The sequence below is a fragment of the Typopeltis vanoorti genome, chromosome 9 (genome assembly GCF_054136105.1).
Source record: "Typopeltis vanoorti isolate ZY-2024b chromosome 9, IOZ_Tvanoo_1.0, whole genome shotgun sequence".
NCBI lineage: Eukaryota > Metazoa > Arthropoda > Arachnida > Uropygi > Thelyphonidae > Typopeltis > Typopeltis vanoorti.
This window is the reverse complement of record NC_143557.1, coordinates 88,429,384-88,455,134: the sequence shown is the minus strand read 5'-3', so window position 1 is coordinate 88,455,134 and position 25,751 is coordinate 88,429,384. Positions and strand designations below refer to the sequence as shown.

Genomic DNA, 25,751 nt, shown 5'->3' with positions numbered 1-25,751 from the left:
TCGTTGGTTTTCCTCTTAAGGCAATCTTCTTTTTTTTTTGGCATCTTGAAAACATTCCTGTTTTATCCACTGTCTAATCATACACTCAGTGGGAGGAGGTCCAAACTGTCTCTCCGAAGCTTTATTTCCATGTTCTTTTGCATAATTGATGACTTATAACTTGAATTTTGAAGAACATGACAATTGATTTTTATTTTCAGACATTTTTATGGGCTGTGCTCAAAACATTGTTAATGCATTAACTTATCCTGCCAACGAGTTGCAGATGTATGAATACTTTCAGAGTTCTAACTGTTTATTCAGAATAAGCCATTAATGAAGTCAATTGACACAGTTAACAAAGGCTAGTGATTGGCGTAAGCCTGTACACGGAGACAAAGTACCAGCAGTTTCGCCACGGCAACTGCGGGTCACTCAACAACCCCCAATTTTTAATCTAAAAATTTTAGAAAAACGTATCGTCTTATACAGGGAAAAATACGGTATATATCATAGCAGGTACTTGAATGGATTTGTAGTTAGACGTTAGAAGGGGTGCTTAAGGATTAAAGCTGTATAACAGAAGAGACATCCACACAGCTTTATAGGAATGCAACTTTATAGGAATCCAGGTAGATTAGAAATCTACCTGGATTCCAAACAGGGTGCAACACGACAGAATTTCATGCCAGCTGGGGTTTCACCCAGTTAAACCAGGGCCCTCACTGTTTCTGCCAGGGAACCAGGCGAACAGCAAAAAGTCAGGTACTGGAACAAATCCTGAAACACATTACAACTCAACATTACCAGACTTCAAGATCAGTACTATCAACATAAGAAGATAACTAGCAGAAGATTTGGATAAGTACCAGATCGACAAAATAGGGGTGACTGAAACAAAAAAGACAAAAATTGGCGAGATCTCTCTCTAAGCAATAAATACAAAGTGTTACATTCAAGCAATAACAATCAGAAAAAAAAAGAGTAGCTATAGTATTAAACAGTAAATATTAGGTTAATCTTCTTGAATGGCAGGAGATATCAAGATATATTGGGAAAATTTAGAGAAAAGAACAAAGCTAATAATGATGGCAAATACCTGCTGGATTTCTGCCAGAACATCAAATGATTATTACTTACACAATGTTCCAACATAAAAATGTGCACACATTCACAAAAGGCAAGGAATAAGAAAAGTCTCATCAACTATGTCATCATCATCAAATTCCTGACATGTACCCTCAAGGGGTGTACCCCTATCTAACTTTTGGAGACTGAGTGGGCAGAACTATGTTATTGTTGATAATTATGTTTTCTCACTTGTACAGGACACTAGAGAGTACAGAGAATTTGAAAGTGGAAGTGATCACCATTTAATCTTCAGTAGGATAGAACTGAATTTCATATTGAAAACAAGAACATGTAAGAAAGTTCTAAGCAAATAAAAGTTGTACAGCTCTCAGATATAAACTGTGGACTAAAATACAAAAACATTATCAAAGAAAAACTGAAAGAGTTTCAGAACAGGAACCAAACCTTGGAGATTCAGTGGCAAGCCCTGAAGAAAATATTGATTGATTCAGCCAGAGAGGCATGTGGTGAGGTTGTCTGCAAAGATAGAAAAATCAGAACTCCATGGTGGATACAGGAAGTTAAAGAGGTAGTGAAAGAAAAGAAGAAAGCATACCAAAAGCTTGTGCTTTTAGAGAATATAGAGCCAAATGTAAGAAAGCTAAACCCTATGTAAAACTAGCTAAACAAAAGTCATGGGAAGACTTTGGTAAGAACATAGAAAATAAATATCAAGCAGGTGGCAAGATATTCTGGAGGTTGTCGAAAAAGCTCAGAAATGGAGAAAAGAATGCTGTAAAAGGAATTAGAGATGATAAAGGTGGCATGAAAACTGAGAAAAAGATATCCTTGAGGTATTGAGTAGTTACTTCGAAAAATTGCTAAATGAAACAATCAGTGACAGCACAGTCATAAAATACACTCAACAGGCATGTAATCAGAATACATATCCATACTTGAAGTAGACTTGTAGACAAGTCTGCAAGATTCTCTGACTAAATTGAATAACTGTTGTAATAGATATGGTATGAAGGTCAGCAATAAAAAGACAAAGACAATGAAAATAGGCAGAATCATTGAAAATGTCAACTGTATTGTGAATGAGAACCTGTGGAACAAGTAAAACATTTCAGCTACTTTGGCACGATTTTTACTGAAAATGGTAAATTAAATACAGAAATAGACAACAGAATCAGCAAAGCTGGTATGGTGGGAAGTCAATTGAATAAATTCATATGGAATAAGAGAGAAATTAGTCGGAACACTAAATTAGCTGTATACAAGACAGTGTTCAAACTAGTTTTAACTTATGGATCTGAGAGCTGGATCAGAAGTAAAACACTTGACCAAAGACTAGAGACCACAGATATGAGAGTCCTGAGAAAGATTATAGGCATGAACAGATGGCATCAATGGCAATATCATATTAAAAATGAGGATATTAGGAAAGAACTTGACATTGTCAGCATCCAGGAATGTGTTAGCAGAGCTAATCTCAGGTGGTATGGTCACTTAAATAGACTGGGCGAAGGAAGATTAGCAAAACAAGTGTTCTCTGCCAGGTTGGCAGCAAAACGACTCAGAGGAAGACCAAGATATAGGTGGATTGATACAATACAAAGTGCCTTAGACGATAGAAATATAAGATCTGATAATGTTGGAGTCTTGAGAAGTAACAGACTGATTTGGAGGAAAATTGTAGATAGGAAGTTAATAATGATGTAATTTTTTTCATGTAGTACTATCACATCCTGTACACCTCTTGAGGGTACATGGCAGGAGTTTGATGATGACTTGAAGTAGAAAAGCTATCAAAAGCCTGAAATGTGGAAAGGCAGTGGGAGTAGATGATATTCGACCAGAAATGCTCAAGTATTATTATTATTAATAATACATGATACCTCAGAATTCCAAAGACTCATTCAGGGAGGTAATCTGCTCTACAGCTCTCCGTTTCCACAACTCAATCCAACTACAGCAAAGCGCATCATCTACACCAATGCCATCTACTACCCACCACCATCACTAGTATTTTCACAGGCAATCACAAACATTCATGCTCATGGTGGGGTTCAAACCCGCAGCATTTTGGCTGGAGAGCAGATATGCTAACTACTCAGCCAACCAGGCTGGCTGGAGTATAGGTATATCTTGCAGTTCCTGCACCGCATAGTTCAGAAGGTATGGACAGAGGACCGAATTCCAGACAATTGGAGTAGAGCTTTCATAGTACCCATATATAAAAAGGGAAATAAAACTGAATGTGAGAATTACAGAGGTATTTCCCTACTGAGTGTTCCTGGTAAGATTTATAAAAGTATTTATACTTGAGAAACGGTTGAGAAGGATAGTGGAAGGGAGGCTTGGTGAAGAACAAGCTGGATTCAGGCCAAATAGAGGCTGTCAGGATCAGATTTTCACTTTATGACAAATAGTTGAAAAATTGTGGGAATATAACAGATCTTTGTTATATTCCCAAGTAATAAATTTATATGGAAAAAGAGAGAAATTAGTCAAAACACTAAATTAGTTTCATACAAGACAGTGTTGAAATCAATTTTAAATAATGGATCTGAGAACTGGATTAGAAATAAAACACTTGACTAAAGACTAGACACCACAGATATGAGAGTCCTGAGAAAAATTAGGGGTATGAACAGATGGCATCAGTGGCAATATCATATTAAATGAGACTATTAGGAAAGAACTTCACATTTGTTAGCATCCAGGAATGTGTTAGCAGAGCTAATCTCATGTGGTATGGTCACTTAAACAGAATTGGAAAGGAAAGATTAGCAAAAGAAGTATTCTCCATCAGGTTGGCAGGAAAAAGTCCCAGATGAAGAACCAAGATATACATGGATTGATAGAGTAAAAAGTGCTTTAGAAGACAGAAATATAAGATATGATAATGTTGGAGTCTTGACAGATAACAGATTGATTTGGAGGAAAATTGTTGATAGGAAGTTAGTAATGATGTAAATTTTTCATGTAGTTCTATCATAATATCCTGTACATCCCTTGAATTTGATGACGATGTTAGAAGAAAGCAATGGTCAGTGAAAGAATGGATGTGCAGAATCAGGGAAAACTAGAGCTCAAAGTGAAAATATATGAACTTATGTACAGGTACTAAGCATGTGGAAATTTTAGTTAAGGCATGAAAATGGGACTAGAAAGCTGGTGATTATGACAAACTCAGGATGCAGTTTATACAGTATTATGTTATCAGAAAAAATGGAATGGAAAGTCATTTACAGTGCATGGGATATGGTGTTAGAGGGCAGTAATACTGAACTGCATTCTCAGAGCTAAGAAGATAAATCAGGCAAAGTTTTAAACTAGTGAGTAGTATCACTGAGCAGGAAATGCATAAAAAGTAAATACTATGAAAGGAACACAAGGCGCAATGTAATGAGTAAGGTTTTATGATCAGTATAATTCACGTGATCAGCACAGCAAAGAAAGGACAGTTACCAAGACTGAATGAAATCTCAGAAAATTCTCTGTATGGTGAATAAAAGGAAATTGAATGGTAAATAACAGAAGGATAATTCTGATTAACGTAGATGGCAGGAAGGTCAGCAGCAGAAGAAATAGTTATTACTGAGTGATCACTTAGCTACTGTGTATTATCTAGGTGGAGATAACACAGTAATTAATGCAATATGTGTGAGAATAGATGTGGATGACTTGGTGTTCGAGTATATTGCAAAAATCTCGATGTAAATAAAACATTATGCTAAAGAGTAATGGATGCTTCTGACTAGGTTGTTTGATTGAAATCTTGGGATCTGTCAGTGCTGAGAAAACAATTTAGATATGCACTAGCAATTCCCTCATTATATATGGACAGATATGAAAGATAATCATGTACTGAAAATGGTGGTTAAAAAAAATTGGTTAAGGCCACATTCAGGAACGGATGGAGAAATATGATATTCTATGAGGAACATAGCTTTATGCCAGAAAGGTCTTGTCTTACTCACTTTCTATGATAAAGTAAAGCTGAATTTGATAAAGAGAAAAGACAAATCACATGGAAATCTACTATATAAAGTGGAGCAAACTGCAATAGTAAGTTTGGTGACGTGGATGGTGACTGAATGACAGAGATCAGAAGTGGTATATGGTAAAACAGAATCTAAAAGGCAGAGTAATACTGGACTTGAACCACTGTTTAATTTGTATATTAATATTCAGAATGATCTGAAAGCCCTCTCTCACATATTGCTATGTGACAGAGGGCAACGATAAATGAAGCTGTTATAGATCCAGTAGGATTTCAAAAGACTGATGCTGTGGGCAAAGGATAATGGTTGCCAATTCAATACTAGTAAAAAGTGGGGGTTTATGCATTTGGATTGAGAAGCTGTCATTACCTTGATGGAACTAACTGCCCAGCAAGAAACTGATGGGCAAAAAGTGATAAATTCTTCTGTATGCTGATGAAAACAAACACAAGTAAGGATAAAAAAAAATTCTGTTTCTTTTTATAAGGGCCAACCACATTTAGGCTGCTCTGTTCAGATTTTGTTTTCTAAGTGATGTGGGAAAAGAGAGAGAGAGAGTAGTAGAATGGATTGATAAGTAGGTCTGTGGGATGCTTGCTATGAAGATTAAAGGCTTATGGAATGAAAATTTAGTTATAGGGAAAAGAAGGAATATAGCAAAATATATATAAGTTACTTTTGAGGATTTTATAAAGATAGATGCAGAAGAAACTTTTTCAGTATATGACAAGAGGGAAGAGAAAAAAATGGTTATTCCTCGCAATTAAGTAAGAACATGGTTAGTAAAGATGTGAAGACTAGATTTTTCTGCAGAGTAGTGATCAAGTAGAATGGATTATACAAGAGGGAGTCGTGGCTACGTGAATCCATTGTCAATGAACGAATTTTAAGAGAAATAAGATGGATATTGACAATGGAATCCCATGATGAGTACTTGGATTCCACTGAGATGAGAGATTAATGGAAAATTTAAATGATGATTTAAAATTATTATAGATGTGAAAATTTTTAGTAGAGTTAACAGACAACTTTGTGAAATCTAGCTATAAATTTATAACACACTTTTTACACTGATACTGCATGTGTGTACATATATATATATATATATATATATATATATACGAGAAACATATACTTGCCTTTTTGAGCAACAGCATTTGTCTTTGAGGTAATGACCAGTGAGCTTTCTCGGAATTCAATTCCCATTGCAAAGCTTCAAAAATTAAAAAATAAAATAAAATACGCACGCATACATAAATATAAACAATATATGCACAAAGTCAAATTAAAAATTACAATGATTTCTTAATTCACAACTAAACCATTAGCCCTAAAACAAACTTGCAGATGTTGAGATTATAAGCAAAATTGAAACAATAGTTTTTCTTTTAATTCTGGTTTTTACCTTCACCTTTTGATGTGATAAATCTCATTACACACTATAAAGAACATGAATCCCATTGAGTAAAGACTTCTCAAGAGAAAAAAGGCTAAAATTGCAGTCTAATTAATTTTGTGTTTACAATTAAATTAACTATCTTAATTTAACTAAATATTTAATTGAAAGTTGCTATCATCTTGGTAAAAGGTTTGAAGTTAAAATCGGATTTACTAAACAACATAACAGCATGAATAAAAAAAAAAAAATAATAATAATAAAATGTTATTCGTGAGATGAAATGCTTGAAATAAATAGGAGAGATGCCAAGTTGTGTGTGCATGCATGCAGCAGAATAGTGTTCCATCCCACAATGTCACAATGAGTCCTTGGAGGTGTCACATAGTAATAATACATACAGGACAGAACTTTCACAAGGGAGGGAGGGGGGGGGGAATATTATATATATATATATGTTCAATAATTTTAATGACTTAAACCACCGAGATAATTAAGAATAAATTTTCAATATGGACAGCCAACTTCGTCAAGTGTCAAAGTACAAAGATATATACAAAAAAGACTGACAGAAACATTACACACTAACAACAACAGAGTTATCAAAAAAAACAGTTAAGTTCAAATTGGAGTATGCACTTCAGTTCTAGCTACATTTATATGCGTGCGTGTGATCTCATGAGAACGCCAGCACTGAACAGCAGAGCTATGCGAATCCGGCAAATTGCAGCTAAGATTGTTATTCATGTGGGTAGAATCGACGGTGATTTCTTTTCACTCCAGGATACGTCTTTCAAGTTCATCGTAACATTTGTGAATATTAGAAGTTTGATTCCAGTCTATTTGGTGTTGGTGGCCTTCATCAGAGTTTACAGAGAACAAGACGTCACTGGTGAGGGCACTGGCTCGAATTCTATTATTAGCGTTCTATTCTATTATACTCTTTTGCGTTCTTCAAGATGGAGAAAGATTGATTTATCAGTTTGTCCGTAGTAAGGTTTACCACAACTTCAAATAATTCTGTATACTCCTGGGAACTGAAGATGGCGATGTTTTTCTTTTGGCTGACTAAGGATAGAGTGGAGTTTAGGTAATGCAGAAGCATGTTTTGATGTCGAACTTTTTTAAAATTCTAGCCAGTTTGGAGGAGACGTTCTTCTGGCGTTCTCGCGAGATCACATGCACGTGTATAAATGTAGCTAGAACTGAAGCGCAGACTCCAATTTGAACTTAACTGTAGTTTTTTTTTTTTTTGATAGCTCTGTTGTTGTTAATGTGTAATGTTTCTGTCGATCTTTTTTGCATATATCTTTGTACTTTGACGCCTGACGAGGTTGGCTTATCAGCGAAACTAGTTGTATTTGTATTAAACTTTTATTCTTAATTATCTCGGTGGTTTAAGTCATTAAAATTATTGAACATGTTCATAAACCGAGTGAATCTGCATAGATACAAATAAATAAATAAATATATATTATATATATATATATATATTATATGTGGGGTACTTAAGGGGGTCAAAACTGTATAACTGAAAGGAGACCTCCACATAGCCTTTACAGGAATGCCGAGAACCGATCAGGATTTCTGACCTAATGTCCAATCCTCACCTTCTCATGGAGCACACTGTTGGGTATCTACCTGGATACTGAATGAAAATGTGGGATGGCAATTTGGGATTTAGCCGACCAAATTGTATTCTTATTGGTTACACCAAAATAGAAAATGATGGTACAACATGACAAAATTTCATGCCAGCTGGGGAGTCGCCAGTTAAACAAGGCCCCCCCCCCCCTGTTGTTTTTGCCAGGGAACCAGGGCGAACAGCAAAAATTCAGCTACTGGAACAAATCTGAAAACACCTCCCCAACTCAACATCACCAAAGTTAAAGATCGGTACTATCAACATAAGAAGCATGAACGGCAAAGAAATGGAGCTAGCTGAGGAATTAGATAAGTACCAGATTGACATGATAGGGGTTATTGAAACAAAAAAGACAAAAACTGGCAAGATCTTTCTGAGCAATAAATACAAAATGTTATATTCAGGCAATGACAATCAAGGAAAAGAAGGAGTAGTCATAGTATTCAACACAAAATATGAGGCTAATTTTCTTGAATGGCAGGCAGTCTCAAGTAGAGTAATGTGAGCAAATATGAGAATGGGGAACTGGACAATGAGACTTATTTGTGCCTATGGTCCCACAGAAGATTCTTCTAAGGTAGAAGTGGAGGAATTTTTTGAGGGTTTAGAAAAAGCAACTGACACAATGAAAAAGGAACAGTTGGTCCTTGTTGGGGATCTAAACAGCAGAGTAGGAAATGATTGTCAGACATACAAAAATATTTTGGGAAAATATGGAGAAAAGAGCAAAGCTAATAATAATGGCAAATATCTGTTGGACTTCTGCTCAGGACATGGACTGGTTATTACTAACACCATGTTCCAACATAAAAATGTGCACAAATTCACATGGAGAGAAGAGGCAAGGAATAAGAAAAGTCTCGTTGACTATGTTATTGTTGATAGTGATGTTTTCTCCCTGATGCAGGACACCAGAGTGTACAGAGGATTTGAAATTGGAAGTGATCACTATTTAGTCTTGAGCAGGATAAAATTGAATTTCATATTGAAAAGAATGACATGTAAAAAAGTTTTAAAGCGAATAAAAGTTGAGCAGCTCTGAGATGTGAACTGTAGACTAAAATACACAAAGATTATTGAAGGAAAAAAAAAAAAGAGTTTGAGAACAGGAACTAAACCTTGGAGATTCAGTGGCAAGCATTGAAGCACTGAATTAACCCTGATTAATTCAGCTAGAGAGGCATGTGGTGAAGTTGTCTGCAAGGATAGAAAAATTAGAACTCCATGGTGGAAACAGGAAGTTAAAGAGGCAGTGAAGGAAAAGAAGAAAGCATATCAAAATTTCCTCACAAATAAGTCAGCCTGTGCTCTTAGAGAATACAGAGACAAATGTAAAAAAGCTAAAGACTGTGTACAAATAGCTAAACAAAAGTCATTGGAGGACTTTGGCAAGAACATAGAAAATAAATATGAAGAAGGTGGCAAAATATTCTGGAGTTTGTTGAAGAAGCTTAGGAATGGAGGAAAGAGTGCTGTAAAAGGAGTTAGAGATGATAAAGGTGACATGAAAACAGGAGAAAAAGATATCCTTGAAGTATGGAGTAATTACTTTGAAAAACTGCTAAATGAAACAAGCAGGGATGACAATTCAGCAATTAGAAATGAAGGAAATACAGGATGGTTGTTTAATGTTAAATGTGGTGTGAGACGAGGATGTACGTTATCATCTCTGTTATTCATTATCTATATGGATCACATTATGAAGGAAAGTGGTATTAAACATGATATCAAAATTGAAGATGTTAATGTCAGCTCTGCTTTATGCGGACGATATTATATTTCTAAATAAATCTACTACAAGTCTGCAAGATTCTCTGACTAAATTGAATATCTGTTGTAATAGATATGGTATGAAGGTCAGCAATAAAAATACAAAGACAATGAAAATAGGCAGAAACATTGAAAATGTCAACTGCATTTTGAATGGAAAACCTGTGGAACAAGTAAAACATTTCAGATACTTACTGAAAATGGTAAATTAAATATGGAAATAGACAACAGAATCAACAAAGCTGGTATGGTAGGAAGTCAAATGAATAAATTCATATGGAGTAAGAGAGAAATTAGTCGGAACACTAAATTAGTTGTATACAAGAAAACATTTAAGAAAACAAGAAAACAGTAAAACATTTCAGCTACTTAGTGAAAATGGTAAATTAAATATGGAAATAGACAACAGAATCAACAAAGCTGGTATGGTAGGAAGTCAAATGAATAAATTCATATGGAGTAAGAGAGAAATTAGTCGGAACACTAAATTAGTTGTATACAAGACAATGTTCAAACCTGTTTTAACTTATGGATCTGAGAGCTGGATCAGAAGTAAAACACTTGACCAAAGACTAGAGACCGCAGATATGAGAATCCTGAGAAAGATTAGAGGCGTGAATAGATGGCATCAATGGCAATATCATATTAAAAACGAGGATATTAGGAAAGAACTTGACCTTGTCAGCATCCAGGAATGCATTAGCAGAGCTAATCTCAGGTGGTATGGTCACTTAAACAGAATGGGCAAGGAAAGATTGGCAAAACAAGTGTTCTCTGCCAGGTTGGCAGGAAAACAACCCAGAGGAAGACCAAGATATAGGTGGATTGATATGGTACAAAGTGCCTTAGATGATAGAAATATAAGATCTGATAATGTTGGAGTGTTGACAAGTAATAGACTGATTTGAAGGAAAATTGTAGATTGGAAGTTAGTAATGAGGTAAATTTTTCATGTAGTACTATCATATCCTGTACACCCCTTGAGGGTACATGGCAGGAATTTGATGATGATATATTACATGTCATGTTAAAAAAAAGAATTAAAAAAAAAAAAAGATAATGCTAATCACTTTCCTATGCACAAGACCAAAGGCAGAATGCTGCGATTCAATTTCAGGATATAGCAGAGTTCAATATTAAAAGTAAAAACATATTTACCTAATTTTTATGTCAGTAAAGATGTTTTTGACACTACTGCAATATAACCTGATATGGAAGGAGGAGCTTCCTGGTTTGTAATAGCTCCTGTTGCCACTGGTCATAATGTAATATTAACAACAATTAATCTAAAATGTTACATGAAATTAACTCAAATAGTGCCACTAAATTCAAGAAAACAAAATGGTATTGTTCAAAGACATTTATCACAAATTCCTAAAAGAAATGCTGCCAAAATCTGGAAAAAAAAACTAGGTGTATTAGACAAAATTAAGGGGCATCCAGATAACATAGAAAAAATGTTACATCTAACCACAATGAAACCCACGAAAAGCATCAGTCAAAAAAATAAACAATTCTTTAACTATTGAAATCAAAACTGGCCTTAGGATCAAGAACAAAATGATGGTTTATATGATGGTTTCGATCACAGAGTCCCTGGAGTAGAGTTGGCAGGATGACAAAACATTGGTTCATATGGATAAGACCAAAGTTCACTTCTCATCATGATGCATGGAACAGTTATATGAGTTTTTTTCTATAAAAGTTGATTGCATTATGAAGGTAGTAAGATTCACCCCAGAAACCATAATTATAAAATTCCTGATATTTACCCACAAGGGATGTATACAGGATATGATAGTACAACATGAAAAACTTACATCATTATTAATTTTCTATCTACAATTTTCCTCCAAATCAATCTGTTACTTGTCAAAAATCCAACATTATCAGATCTCATATTTCTGTTTTCTAAGGCACATTTTACTGCCAACCTGGCAGAGAACAAATGTTTTGTTAAACTTTCCTCTCTCATTCTGTTTAAATGACCACACTACCTGAGATTAGATCTGTAACACATTCCTGGATGCTCACAATGTTAAGTTCTTTCCTAATAGCCTCATTTTTAATATGATATTGCCATTGATGACATCTGTTCACATTCCTAATCTTTCTCAGGACTCTCAATATCTGCAGTCTCAGGTCTTTGGTCAAATGTTTTATTTCTAACCCAGCTCTCATATCCATAAGTTAAAATTGGTTTGAACACTATCTTGTATAGAGATAATTTAGTGTTTTGACTAATTTCTCTCTTATTCCATATAAATTTATTCAGCAGACTTTCTACCATACCGGCTTTGTTGATTCTGTAGCCTATTTCCGTCTTCACAAAAATTGTGCCTAAGTAGCTGAAATCTTTTACTTGTTCTATAGGTACTCCATTCACAATGCAGTTGATATTTTCAATGATTCTGCCAATTATCATTGTCTTTGTCTTGTTATTGCTGACCATCATACTATTACAACAGATATTCAATTTAGTCAAGGAATCTTGCAAACTTATACCAGATTTATTTAGAAGTATAACATCATCCGCATAAAGTAAAGAGCAGAGATTAAAATTCTCAATTTTGACATCAGGTTTAATACCACTTTCCTTCATAATGAGATCCATATAGATAATGAATAACAGATGGGATAATGTACATCCTTTTCTGACACCAGATTTAATAACAAACCATCTTCCTGTACTTCCTTCAATTCTAACTGCTGACTTACAACTCAAATAAAGACTAAGCATTGCTTGATATAATTCCTCATTGACACCATATAACTGTAGCGTATTGAATAGCTTCTCTCTCTCTCTCTCTTGGCACCTTATCATGCCTTTTCCAGATCGAAAAAACTTAAATACAGATCTTTGCTATATTCCCATGATTTCTAAACTATTTGTTGTAAAGTGAAAATCTGATCCTGACAGCCTCTATTTGGCCTGAATCCAGCTTGTTCTTCACCAAGCTTTTCTTCCACAATCCTTCTCAACTGTTTCTCAAGTATACTTACATAAATCTTACTAGGAATACTCAGTAAGGAAATACCTGTGTAATTCTCACATTCAGTTTCATTTCCCTTTTTATATATGAATATTATGAGAGCTCTACTCCAATGATCTGGAATTCGTCCTTCTGTCCAGGCCTTCCAAAATATGCAGTGCAGCCACTGTAAGACTTTTATACCTCCATACTTGAGCATTTCTGGTTGAATATCATCTACTCCAGCTGCTTTTCCACATTTTACACAGTGTTTAGCTTTCTTACATTTGTCTCTGTATTCTCTAAGAGCACAAGCTGACTTTCCAGGAACTTTTGATGTGCTTTCTTCTTTTCCTTCACTACCTCTTTAACTTCCTGTGTCCACCATGGAGTTCTAATTTTTCTATCCTTGCGGACAACTTCACCACATGCCTCTCTAGCTGAATCAATCAGGGTTTTCTTCAAGGCTTGCCACTGAATCTCCAAGGTTTGGTTCCTGTTCTCAAACTCTTTCATTTTTTCTTCAATAATCTTTGTGTATTTTAGTCTACAGTTCACATCTGAGAGCTGCTCAACTTTTATTCGCTTTAAAACTTTTTTAAATGTTATTCTTTTCAATGTGAAATTCAATTTTATCCTGCTGAAGACTAAATAGTGATCACTTCCAATTTCAAATCCTCTGTACACTAGTGCAGGTCACTTTCAATTGTGACCTGCACTATTGAAAAAATATCACTATCAACAATAACATAGTAAATGAGACTTTTCTTATTCCTTGCCTCTTCTATGTGAATTTGTGCACATTTTTATGTTGGAACATTGTATAAGTAATAATCAGTTGATGTCCTGAGCAGAAATCCAACATGTATTTGCCATTATTATAAGCTTGGCTCTTTTCTTCAAATTTTCCCAAAACATTTTTGTATGTCTGATAATCACTTCCTACTCTGCTATTTAGATCCCCAACAAGGACCAACTTTTCCTTTTTCATTGTGTCAGCTGCTTTGTCTAAAGCCTCAAAAAATTCCTTCACTTCTACTGTAATAGAACCTTCTGTGGGACCATAGGCACAAATAAGTCTCATTGTCCAGTTTCCCATTCCGATATTTGACCAGATCAGTCTACTTGATATTGCCTGCCATTCAAGAAGATTAGCCTTGTATTTAGCAAGGAAAAGAAGGCGTATCCATAGGATACGCCTTCTTTTCCTTGATTGTCTTTGCCTGAATATAATATTTTGTATTTATTGCTCAGAAAGATCTCACCAGTTTTTGTCTTTTTTGTTTCAGTCACCCCTATTATGTTGATCTGGTACTTATCTAATTCCTCAGCTAGCTCCATTTCTTTGCCATTCGGGCTTCTTATGTTGATAGTACTGATATTGAATTCTGGTGATGTTGAGTTGGTGTTGTTGTTTCAGGATTTGTTCCAGTAGCTGACTTTTTGCTGTTTGCCCTGGTTCCTTGTCAAAAACAATGGAAGCCTTGTTTAACCAAGTGATGCCCTAGCTGGCATGAAATTCTGTCATGTTGTACCATCATTTTATATTGTGGTTTAAGCCAATAAAAATACAAATCCCAAATTTCCAGCTCTTCATTCGTTCAGTATCCAGGTAGATACCTAACAGGGTGCATTATGAGAAGGTGAGGACTGGACATTAGATCAGAAGCCTTGTCAGTTCTCTGCATTCATTTAAAGGTTATGTGGAGGTCTCCCCTCAGTTATACAGCTTTGAACCTTAAGCACCCCTCATCCAGAAGCTTGGATTCTTTTTCCATTCACAAACAGGAAAAACAGTTTATTGTGTAGTGTGTCCGCCTGCAATGAGTCTTGGGACTCAATGGAGATGTTATGTAATGCACTGTTCAACAAAATGAAAAGGACAAAATGTTTTTATGAATACTTTAATTTTAACAGCATCTTCAAAGGCAAATATTTGATATAACAGGCATTCTGGTATGCAAATTCTGATTATACAATAGAAATTACCTAGCACTCAACAGGTTCATACACACTATGCAGTAAAAACACAAGTTGCAACCACATCACTGTATTCCTGTTTTGATTGCTCAGCAGGTTAGTCACATCTCCAGTATCTCAAGGATGGCAAGTCATCATCGTTTCGATAATTCTTTCAGATGGCAGGCTGTTTGAAGACTTGAAGCTAGACAGTCACATGTGAAGGTGGTGACACACTGGTTTAATGTGTCGCATAGAATCATCTTGGTGAAGAGCTGACCAGAGTCACGTGAGGGGTACGTCAAATTGAACAGACCGCTATCTTGTCACTAACTCTAACAATTAGTGACAAGATGCTCTGTCACTAACTGTCACTTGAGGTTGCTGCAACCAGAGTTGATAACATTTCCAACCAGACTATGTTAAGAAGGCTCACTTCAAGTGGATTCTATACAAGGAAGCCAATGATTTGAATCCCATTAACCACAAACCACCACATACAATTCAAGATGTTTCTTGATTTGGAGAGAAAATGAATAATGTGGTTAGAGGATACCCATCCCTCCAATTTCACAGAAAGGGGACACTTATGGTGAGGTAGTGTATTCATGTGGGGGGGGGGCACAATCATAATCAATGGTCACCCTTTGTCACATTTTCAATAGGAGATACAGAAAATGTACAGAGGTAGAACAGATACTCAAACCATGTGCGACTTTTGTAGAGGTACAATTCACGCAGATTTTCTTTTCAGGCATGATTACTGCCCATAGAGCCGAAGAGGTAGAAGCCCTTCGGATTTGCAATGCCGACAGCCACTGACCCAATCAGGTGTGCTAAAGTCTGCTCTGGTGGAAGAAAGGGATTTGTTGGCAACAGAATCATAGACACCCTTATACCGAACACATCCCACTGCTATAAGGGCTATTTAGCTGTTAGATGTATTATATGCCATATTATGTGACCATATTTTTGAGCATACTGTGTTGACTTCTGCAATGTGATCTTTTTGGGTAATTCTTAAACATCCATGTAATATCCCTCATACCTGTCTAACATTTCACATTCACCATTATTATTATTATCTGAGATCACCATGGAGCCAAGGACTCATCGAGGGAGGCTATAAATCACCGAAACCAGCTGTTTTCGGTGATTTCGGAATGAACCCTCAAATTCATTCACACTAGATGCATTCACTATCTCTAAAGGCAAATTATTCCACCCACTCACTGCTCTGTGAGAGAAAAACCTAGCTCTTACCCCTTTCTTGACTGTGAACAAACTTAACTTCCATGGATGCCTCCGCATTCTCTAACCACCATCCACATAATGAAAAATTTCATCAGACAATATCCTATAACACCCATTCAAAAGTTAATAGACCTCTATTATATCACTCCTCTTTTTCCTGTTAACCAGTCTGTAATCCACATATGTGCAATCTGTTCTCATAATCTAAATCCCATAATCTAAATATCATCATCATGTTCCAAGCAGATGAACATGAAGCAGCTCTAATGATAAAATTAAACAGATGTGATAATATAAAAGCTTTATGATTAAAAACTGGATATATTCCCCAATTGCATCTGTTTAATGAAATGATGACAGCACATACAACATAAATTAAACAGTGTAATGATTCCAATATTTTGTCAGACATCTTTAGGGGTACAATATAAACTGTAAAGTGCATACAAACAACAAAAATAAAATGGAACGGATTTGACTTATGGCTTCAAGTCTTAGGAAGATTATCCCCTAGGAAAGAAGTCTTGGTTGTTAAATGGGAATCCAATAATTACAGCTTTCCACATTCATACAACCATATTTATTTGCATCATACTCATTTTTTTAGAGTAGAGAGCAAATTCATAATGTTCTTTTTTAAATAAAAAATCTAATATTTATACTGATTATTAAGAAGCACAGTTCCTGTTTCTTTGATTCTAAATGTCCAATAATGCATGGGGACTGCAGAATTTTATAATTCTGTAGATTAATTGGCATTAATGTTTAATTTCTTTAGAATTTTATTACATTTTACTTTAAAGGCAACAGAAACTTTCCTAACAATGCAATTATCCACAACAACATATATGCGTGACAGAACATGTGAAACTGATAATATTTCCTGGTGCTACATACTTCACAATGAGAATTTGTAGGATGTATTAGAAAATAGCATATCAGTATCGATTTTCCATTATACTCATCATTTCCTCAAATTGTCCTGAACACTTTTTTGCACACTAGCAGAAATTGAATTCTGATATGCTCTCAATATAAATTACTATTAGGACAGACACATGAAGATCCTACACAATACTGACACAGAAGTTCTAATTTTCAACTGAATATGGAATATAGAAGGAAAAAAATAATTTTTTTATATTTTGATTAACCACAAATAAATATAATACATAATTTAAAAAAAATTTCATCATAAAAATTACATTACATATTGAAAAATATACTCACCCAACATTTTTTGTCATTTTGTCTGCTAAATTTTTATGATCTTTCTCAACAAAAGCTACAGCAGCAGTGTAAACATCACAGAGTTTAACACCATTCTGTAAGTGGTTTAAGATGTCCTCCTCTAATGCCAAAAGAAAATTATAATATGACTGTTGTTCATCTGATGGATTCACAAGTAATGTCCTTACAATGTTGGAACAGTAGGATTTGTAGCGAGAACCAAGAGCACATGTAATTGATCCAAAGTGAAGATTGTTCTTGTCACTAAAAATATGAACAGAATAATTAATAAAAGTAATATGCTGAACTATAAGTTTGAAAGCCATACTATTTGTGGTAAATTGTTTCTAGATTTTGTTCAATAATGTTTTCTCGAAGAAATGCATCAAAATTCACACTTCAATGTCTTATTCACTGTAATCAGCTGAACTTATTCTTATATTAAGGAGCAAATATATTTACAATGGTGAAATTTAAAAACCTTAAAGAGAAGAAAGCCAATATACAACACAAGTTTTCCGCTGTTGTTTATTAAAATTCAAAGTCAGATATTTCAAACTAATATTATTGCTCAGGCCTTTGTTTCTATATATGCTAGTAGCAAATTACCAAAAAAGTGTCGAACAACAGTATCAATACAACCTAAGTTATCTTGAGAAAATGATTAAAAATATCGAATTTATCATCATCATCATCATCAAATTCCTGCCATGTACCCTCAAGGGGTGTACAGGATATGACACTACTATATGAAAAAAAAATTACATCATTACTAACTTCCTATCTACAATTTTCCTCCAAATCAGTCTGTTACTTGTCAACACTCCAACATTATCAGATCTTATATTTCTATCGTCTAAAGCACTTTGTACCGTATCAATCCACCTTTATCTTGGTCTTCCTCTGGGTCGTTTTGCTGCCAACCTGGCAGAGAACACTTGTTTTGCTAATCTTTCCTCGCCCATTCTGTTTAAGTGACCATACCACCTGAGATTAGCTCTGCTAACACATTCCTGGATGCTGACAATGTCAAGTTCTTTCCTAATATCCTCATTTTTAATATGATATTGCCATTGATGCCATCTGTTCACGCCTCTAATCTTTCTCAGGACTCTCATATCTGCAGTCTCTAGTCTTTGGTCAAGTGTTTTACTTCTGACCCAGCTCTCAGATCCATAAGTTAAAACTGGTTTGAACACTGTCTTGTATACAGCTAATTTAGTGTTTCGACTAATTTCTCTCTTATTCCATATGAATTTATTCAATTGACTTCCCACCATACCAGCTTTGCTGATTCTGTTGTCTATTTCTATATTTAATTTACCATCTTCAGTAAAAATCGTACCTAAATAGCTGAAATGTTTTACTTGTTCCACAGGGTCTCCATTCACAACATAGTTGACATTTTCAATGATTCTGCCTATTTTCATTGTCTTTGTCTTTTTATTGCTGACCTTCATACCATATCTATTACAACAGCTATTCAATTTAGTCACAGAATCTTGCAGATTTGTAGCGGATTTATTTAGAAGTATAACATCATCCGCATAAAGCAAAGAGCTGACATTAACATCTCCAATTTTGATATCAGGTTTAATACCACTTTCCTTCATAATGTGATCCATATAGATAATGAATAACAGATGAGATAATGTACATCCTTGTCTCATACCAGATTTCACATTAAACCATCTTCCTGTACTTCCTTCAATTCTGACTGCTGACTTACAACTCAAATAAAGACTAAGTACTGCTTGATATAATGCCCCATTGACACCATATAACTGCAGCGTATTGAATAGCTTCACTCTTGGCACCTTGTCATATGCCTTTCCCAGATCGACAAAACTTAAATACAGATCTTTGTTATATTCCCATGCTTTCTCGACTATTTGTCGTAAAGTGAAGATCTGATCCTGACAGCCTCTATTTGGTCTGAATCCAGCTTGTTCTTCACCAAGCTTTTCTTCCACAATTCTTCTCAACCGTTTCTCAAGTATACTTGCATAGATCTTGCCAGGAACACTCAGTAGGGAAATACCTCTGTAATTCTCACATGCAGTTTTATTTCCCTTTTTATATATGGGTACTATGAGAGCTCTACTCCAATCATTGGGAATTCGTCCCTCCGTCCAGGCTTTCTGAACTATGCAGTGCAGCCACTGTAAGACTCTCATACCACCATACTTCAGCATTTCTGGTCGAATATCATCTACTCCTGCTGCCTTTCCACATTTTAAGCTTTTGATGGCTTTTTCTACTTCAAGTATGGATATGTATTCCTGACTGCATGCCTGGTCAGTGTTTTTTACCACTGTGCTGTCATCACTGCTTGTTTCATTTAGCAGTTTTTCAAAGTAATTACTCCATACTTCAAGGATATCTTTTTCTCCCATTTTCATGCCACCTTTATCATCTCTAATTCCTTTTATGGCACTCTTTCCTCCATTCTTAAGCTTCTTCAACAACCTCCAGAATATTTTGCCACTTTCTTGATATTTATTTTCTATATTCTTGCCAAAGTCCTCCCATGACTTTTGTTTAGCTAGTTTTACACAGTGCTTAGCATTCTTGCATTTGTCTCTATATTCTCTAAGAGCACAAGCTGACTTATTTGACAGGAACTTTTGGTATGCTTTCTTGTTTTCCTTCACTGCCTCTTTAACTTCCTGTGTCCACCAGGGAGTTCTGATTTTTTTATCCTTACAGACAACCTCACCACATGCCTCTCTGGCAGAATCAATCAATATTTTCTTCTGAGTTTGCCACTGAATCTCCAAGGTTTGATTCATGTTCTCAAACTCTTTTATTTTTTCTTCAATAATCTTTGTGTATTTTAGTCTACAGCTCACATCTGAGAGCTGCTCTCAGATGTGAGCTGTAGACTAAATGAGAGGAGTGCCTTCCCACAATGAGTCTTTGGACTCTTTGGAGGTGTCACATAATAATAAAAATAATATCATAAAATACACTATAAAATAAAACAGAAAATATTTCCCATTATATCAACATTTTCTGGGCAAGTGTTAATTTATAATCCTTAGAAAAGTATAATGCTGAGAAAAACGTTCCAATTAAAAAAAAAAAAAAACTAGGATGTAATTTCAATTACATAATATTCTAATTAGAAAAGTTAGATAACTCTAGACAGTCAAAATATTTACATAAAAATTCATTAACTGCATTTCCTAGTCCATGTGTTTGAAAGCCAAAGAAGGTGCAGTGAATAAATAAAATATGAACTTATATTTATAATATATATATATATATTTATAAAAATATAAAATTTATATATAGGATAAATATTCGACTTAGTGTGACATCATACTGTTTTCAAACATGAACAGTCAATAAAACAATGGGCCCCCTCTTCCCCTTCTTTTGTGACTTCTTGAGAGATAAAGGTGTAATTTTACTTCTCAATGAAAACCAGTTTCTCATTGAGAAGTAAAATTGATTACTAAAGGAAACACATTACAATTATATACTACTAACTTAATGTACAAAATTTTGGATAATGTCTTGTAAGAAAGCTGCATGTAAAAGTAGCAAAACAAATGTCATAAGAAATCTTACAAAATGTAGAAAATAAAGATGGTAGCAAAATGTTCAGGAGGTTTTAAACTTGGAAATGGAAGAAAGAGAGCTGTGAAAGAAATCAAAGTCAAATGTGACAAAAACTGAAGATATTTAAGATGTTTGGAATATATCAATACTTGAGTTAGAAAAAAACAATCAAAATAAAATGCAGAAAGGTAGATTGGAACTTTTTTTTTTTTTTTTTTTTTTACTGATCCCATACATAAGGGGTCAAAAGATCTATAAGTGCATCAGTGCCATGTGTGGGATGCTGATGAGGACTCATATAGAAGTTCATTTAAATACAGGGTATCCCATAATTCTTAGTGCAATTTTAAACTTTAATAGATCCAACATTATAAAAGTTACAGATTTATAGTAACTAACAGCTTAAAGAGTATGTAATTAAGTTTTATCCAGAATGATTTGTTTTTTATTAGAGCTCAACATGACTGCCATCTCGTGCAATGCATGTAACTAGGAGATTTTTGAAGTTCCGGAAAACAGTTAGTAGTTGCTGGGCAATGACGGCATTGATTGCATTTGTAATTTTAGCCTTAAGGTCATTGAGAGAAGCAGGTTTTGAAGCATACATGACTGTTTTGATGTGACCCCATAAGAAAAAGTCTAATGGAATCAGGTCAGGTGACTGAGGTGGCCACACCAGCACCTCTTCTACCTGATCCGCCCGTCTGCAAAAGTGTCATCCAGAAACTTTCATATCTATGTAGCATAGTGATAGGGTGTCCCATCCTGTTGGAAAATGGTTTTATTCATAAGATTTAATCTCTCTAATTCAGGAAAAAAATTCTGAAGCATTGCTAAATAAGATTCACTCCCAACAGTGGGCTCACCGAAAAGAATGGCCTGATAATGCAACACTTAACTGCGCACCACACATTAACTTGAGGGTACATGGCAGGAATTGATGATGAGTCTCTTTTGTGTTGCCACATTTCCTGAGGCTTCTCTGTACCCCAAATGTGGCAATTGTAATAGTTAACTTTTCCACTTATGTGGAATGTTGCTTCATCTGAAAAAGTCAACATGTCAATAACATGTGTTGTCATTTTCCATTTGTGTTTTCATCAGCTGACAGTTGGTACATTTAACTCAGCAGCAGCAGCACATTGCACTGATTTCTTGAGACTCTTAACAAATGCCCTTTCGATTTGAACCACATTCACTTCCCTGATCTGGGTTTGTCATGAATTGATCCAGTTGCTTTGAATTGTTTCATCCAGTTATTAATTAAATTTCTGTAAGGAGCTTCCTTGTTATAATGGGCAGAAAATTTTCTTCTTACTGCTGTTATGGACTTGAGTTCAGCAAGCCACAGGATGCAATTGACTTTTTCTTCGACATTTGCTATCTTCAATCACACCAGTCTAGAAAATAATAAGAAAATAACGAAAGAAAGTAACGAAATAATAATATTCATGCATCAAAAATTCTAATAGTTATACTTTCAAATGATATTTATTGCAACTCTGTAATCCTGTCTGCAGATTGTAGTTGAATACTTCATAAAGAAGGCTGTTCCAGAGAACAGAGGTGAACAGATAAAAGAGGAGAAGCAGGTTCAGTGTGTGTTTGCAGTTGCACAGTAAAAGGATGCTTGTCTCTTGTATTAACAGGTGTGCAACAGAAAGTGGAGGAATGATGGTTGCAATTCACTGGAGTAGCTATGGAAATACCTGTAGAATAAGCAGAGTGCTGGAACACTGCATCTGGTAAGATAAAGGTTGAAGTTAATCTGTAAGATGGAGATCACTATGAGTCTGACTGCTTGCCTCTGGACAGCATCAAGAATTTTTAGGAAAGTTTTAGATGCACCAACCCAAACATGTGAGCAGTATTCTAAGTATGGGCAGATTTGGAATTTGTATATAGTTAAGAGTTGGTTGGATGTAAAACAGTCTCTTAAATGAAAGAGAATGTCTAGTTTATTGCATGCCAAGGAGGCTATTGATTTGATGTGTGTAAATGTTAGTCCAAGCAGAGAGATCTGATCTTGTCTGATGATTTGTGTATTACTGAGGGTAAGGATAGGTGAGCTGAGATATCTTTTGTGAAAGAAAAGGCAAGACCGTGTTTTGGTGGCACTGAACATTACAAGCTTGTCCTTGCCCCCCCCCCATTGAAGGATAGTATGTAAATCAATGTTTAAGGCACTAGTTGTATATGCTTGTATCCTGGGATGTCCGAGTACTCCATGGTTTATCAAATGAGTAAGATGTGTGGAGAGTACTATTGTCTGCAAAGCTGTGGATAGGATTAGGGTGCTTGTGAGTAGGTCATTTATGAACAGGAAAAAGAGTAGGTGATAGGAGAGAGCCTTGAGGCACTCTAGTACTGATGGTGAAGCTCGAAGAGAGGGAACCAGTTACCATGACTTGCAGTGAATGACCAGAAAGAAAGCTGGCTATCCAATTACAAATGGCAGAAAGACCAGAGGATGGCAATTTGTCAAGCAGGTTATGATGCCAGACATGGTCGAAAGCTTTGGAAATGTTGAGGACAACAGAACAAGTTTCTCCAAACCTTTCCATGGCACATGTCCACTGGTGGGTGATGTAAGCTACAAGATCACCTGTGGATCTTGAATGGCAAAACCCATACTGGTGGTTGCTGATTAATTGGTGGGCCTATAAGTAGTAGAGAAATGACTATCAATGACTTTCTCCATTATTTTGAAGACTGAGGTGATGGCAATTTGACAGTAGGCTTCTATCAGTTCTATCAGAAGCAATCTCATATCCACCCTTTATTGGAATAGGATGGATAAGAGATTGCTTCCATGCATCAGGATAAGTACCAGATATGTATAATACATTGTAGACGATGCAGGACGGACGTTAGCTGAGGAGCATGATGCTTGAGAACAATTGGAAAGAGATGTCATCAGGACCAGAAAACATTTTAGTATAAAAGTTATTTAGTAGTTTTCTGATTTCTTTTTTTGTCAAAAAACTACAGCAGACATGGTGCTGCTGTAGTTTTTTGACAAAAATGTAGAAGATCAACTTTATCTCTGGGTGAAATAATAGTGGTGCCATCAGGGTGAGAGAGAGAGGTGCAAATGAGCAGAAGTTGCATCTAACAGTCTTAGCAAGGGACCAGAAGGCATGGCTTCCATTTGGACAGGAGGAAAGATTTTTTGCTGTTGGCCTTTATGAAATTAGAGTTGGATCTGCTGATGACTAATTTGCATATGTTGTGAGCTTTGGTATAGGCAGAGTATGAAGTTGGAGTTCTTGATTTGAGCCACATGCAGTAAATTACATTTTTTTCTTCAACTGCTTTGATATACTTTTGGTTGAAATATGGCTTGGAAAGTGGATGAGGATTATGGGTTGAATTGGGGATGGTTTTCATACGAGTGAGAATAATTTCTGTGACTTGTTCACAGCAGGCGTTAGGATCAGATGAGCAAAAACAATAATCAGACCAGAGAAAGGAGGCATTAAAATTCTGGAATTCATCCCAATTGGCTCTTGTAGTGCCACAGGAAGCGAGGTTGAGAGTGATTGGAGGAGCATTCTGTGATAGAGGAGACTGGTACAAGTCTGAGTTGCCAAAAAGAAAGGTTTTGACCTCTTCAGCGTAGCTGGAAGGAGAATTCGTCAAAAAGAAAGAGAGAGAGTATTTGGAGAGTGAAGAGAATTATCAGGAATTTGAGTAGATAGATGTACAATTTGTATTAGGTCAATACTTATATCCAAGACTTTTGCTTCTTTCCCAGCATGGTCGGTGCTGTTGGAATAGGGGAGCCAATCAGAATTGTGAATGTTGAGGCTGCTGAGGAAGATGACTTCACTATTTGGATAGCTGGATTGCAGATGATCAAGTTTCACGGAAAGGAATGTTAAAGTTATTAAACTGCTTCCAATATGGATTTTTACAGTGATTACACTACATAATTCAGAAGGTCTAGTCAGAAGACCAAATTCCACATGACTGAAGTAGGTACCCATTTATACAAAGGGAAATAAAACTGAATGCAGGAATTTTCTATGTTCCAGATATGATATATATAGGAATACTTGAGAAGAAGCTAAAGAACAACAGTGAAAGAGTAAGGAAAAACAAGCTGGTTAAGGCTAAATAGGAGTGTCAAGATTAGATTTTCACTTTAAGATAAATTAGATGAAAAATTATGGGAATATAGCAAGAATCTGTATTTAACCCTTTAACTGCTGACCTTATGTTCTACTGACATTGTCCCATGTGCTGAATTAATTTTGCAAAAAAATTATAAATAAAATCAATTAAAATTCTTACTGAAGTAAGAAGTCTGGACAGCATCATACATTCTTGATATACACTTGTTCACTCACAACAATGGCAATAATAGTGTTTTATAAAATTTGCATAATCAGGGGACACCCCCTTGATTATGCAAATCACATACATTAATTTATGTAGAATAATCAGGATCTTCTTCATCTGAGTACATAATTCACTTAACTCGGACAATTCTTCTCCCGACTCATTTGTTGTTAACAATTCCTGGTAGATGCCATATTGTGACATCCGGGAAATCCCCACAGTCACGTGGTTTATGCATCATGCTGTATATTATTATTATAATTATTCATGACACCTCGAAGGAGTCCGAAGACTCATCGTGGGAGGACACCTACTGTACAACTCTCAGTCTCTACTACCAATTAGCCACATTAATGCCATCTACCACCATCCACCACAACTAGTATTTTTTGTCTGTAAATTGTGTGTGTTCTAAAGGGCTGATTTGTCTGTATGCGGGCTGAAAAACCCTGCTACCTCCGTATGAGATCGGCTAACTCACCTTCGATTGAAAAAGTCCATATATAAAGATTCCTCCCATCATGACGAGAATCGAACTTAGGCCTTTTCCA

At 35.5% G+C, this 25,751-nt stretch overlaps 1 protein-coding gene across 1 annotated transcript in view; it reads right to left on the bottom strand.

The window, feature by feature from the left end:
* Positions 1 to 25,751, bottom strand: part of dre4 (SPT16 homolog, facilitates chromatin remodeling subunit dre4) — a 371,785-nt gene that overhangs the window by 277,195 nt on the left and 68,839 nt on the right. Inside the window, exons 8-9 of the mRNA XM_090398585.1 lie at positions 17,290 to 17,553; positions 6,203 to 6,276 (exon numbers count right to left, since the gene is read on the bottom strand). Coding sequence (XP_090254711.1) covers positions 6,203 to 6,276; positions 17,290 to 17,553 — 338 coding nt within the window. The remainder of the gene's footprint in view (positions 1 to 6,202; positions 6,277 to 17,289; positions 17,554 to 25,751) is intronic.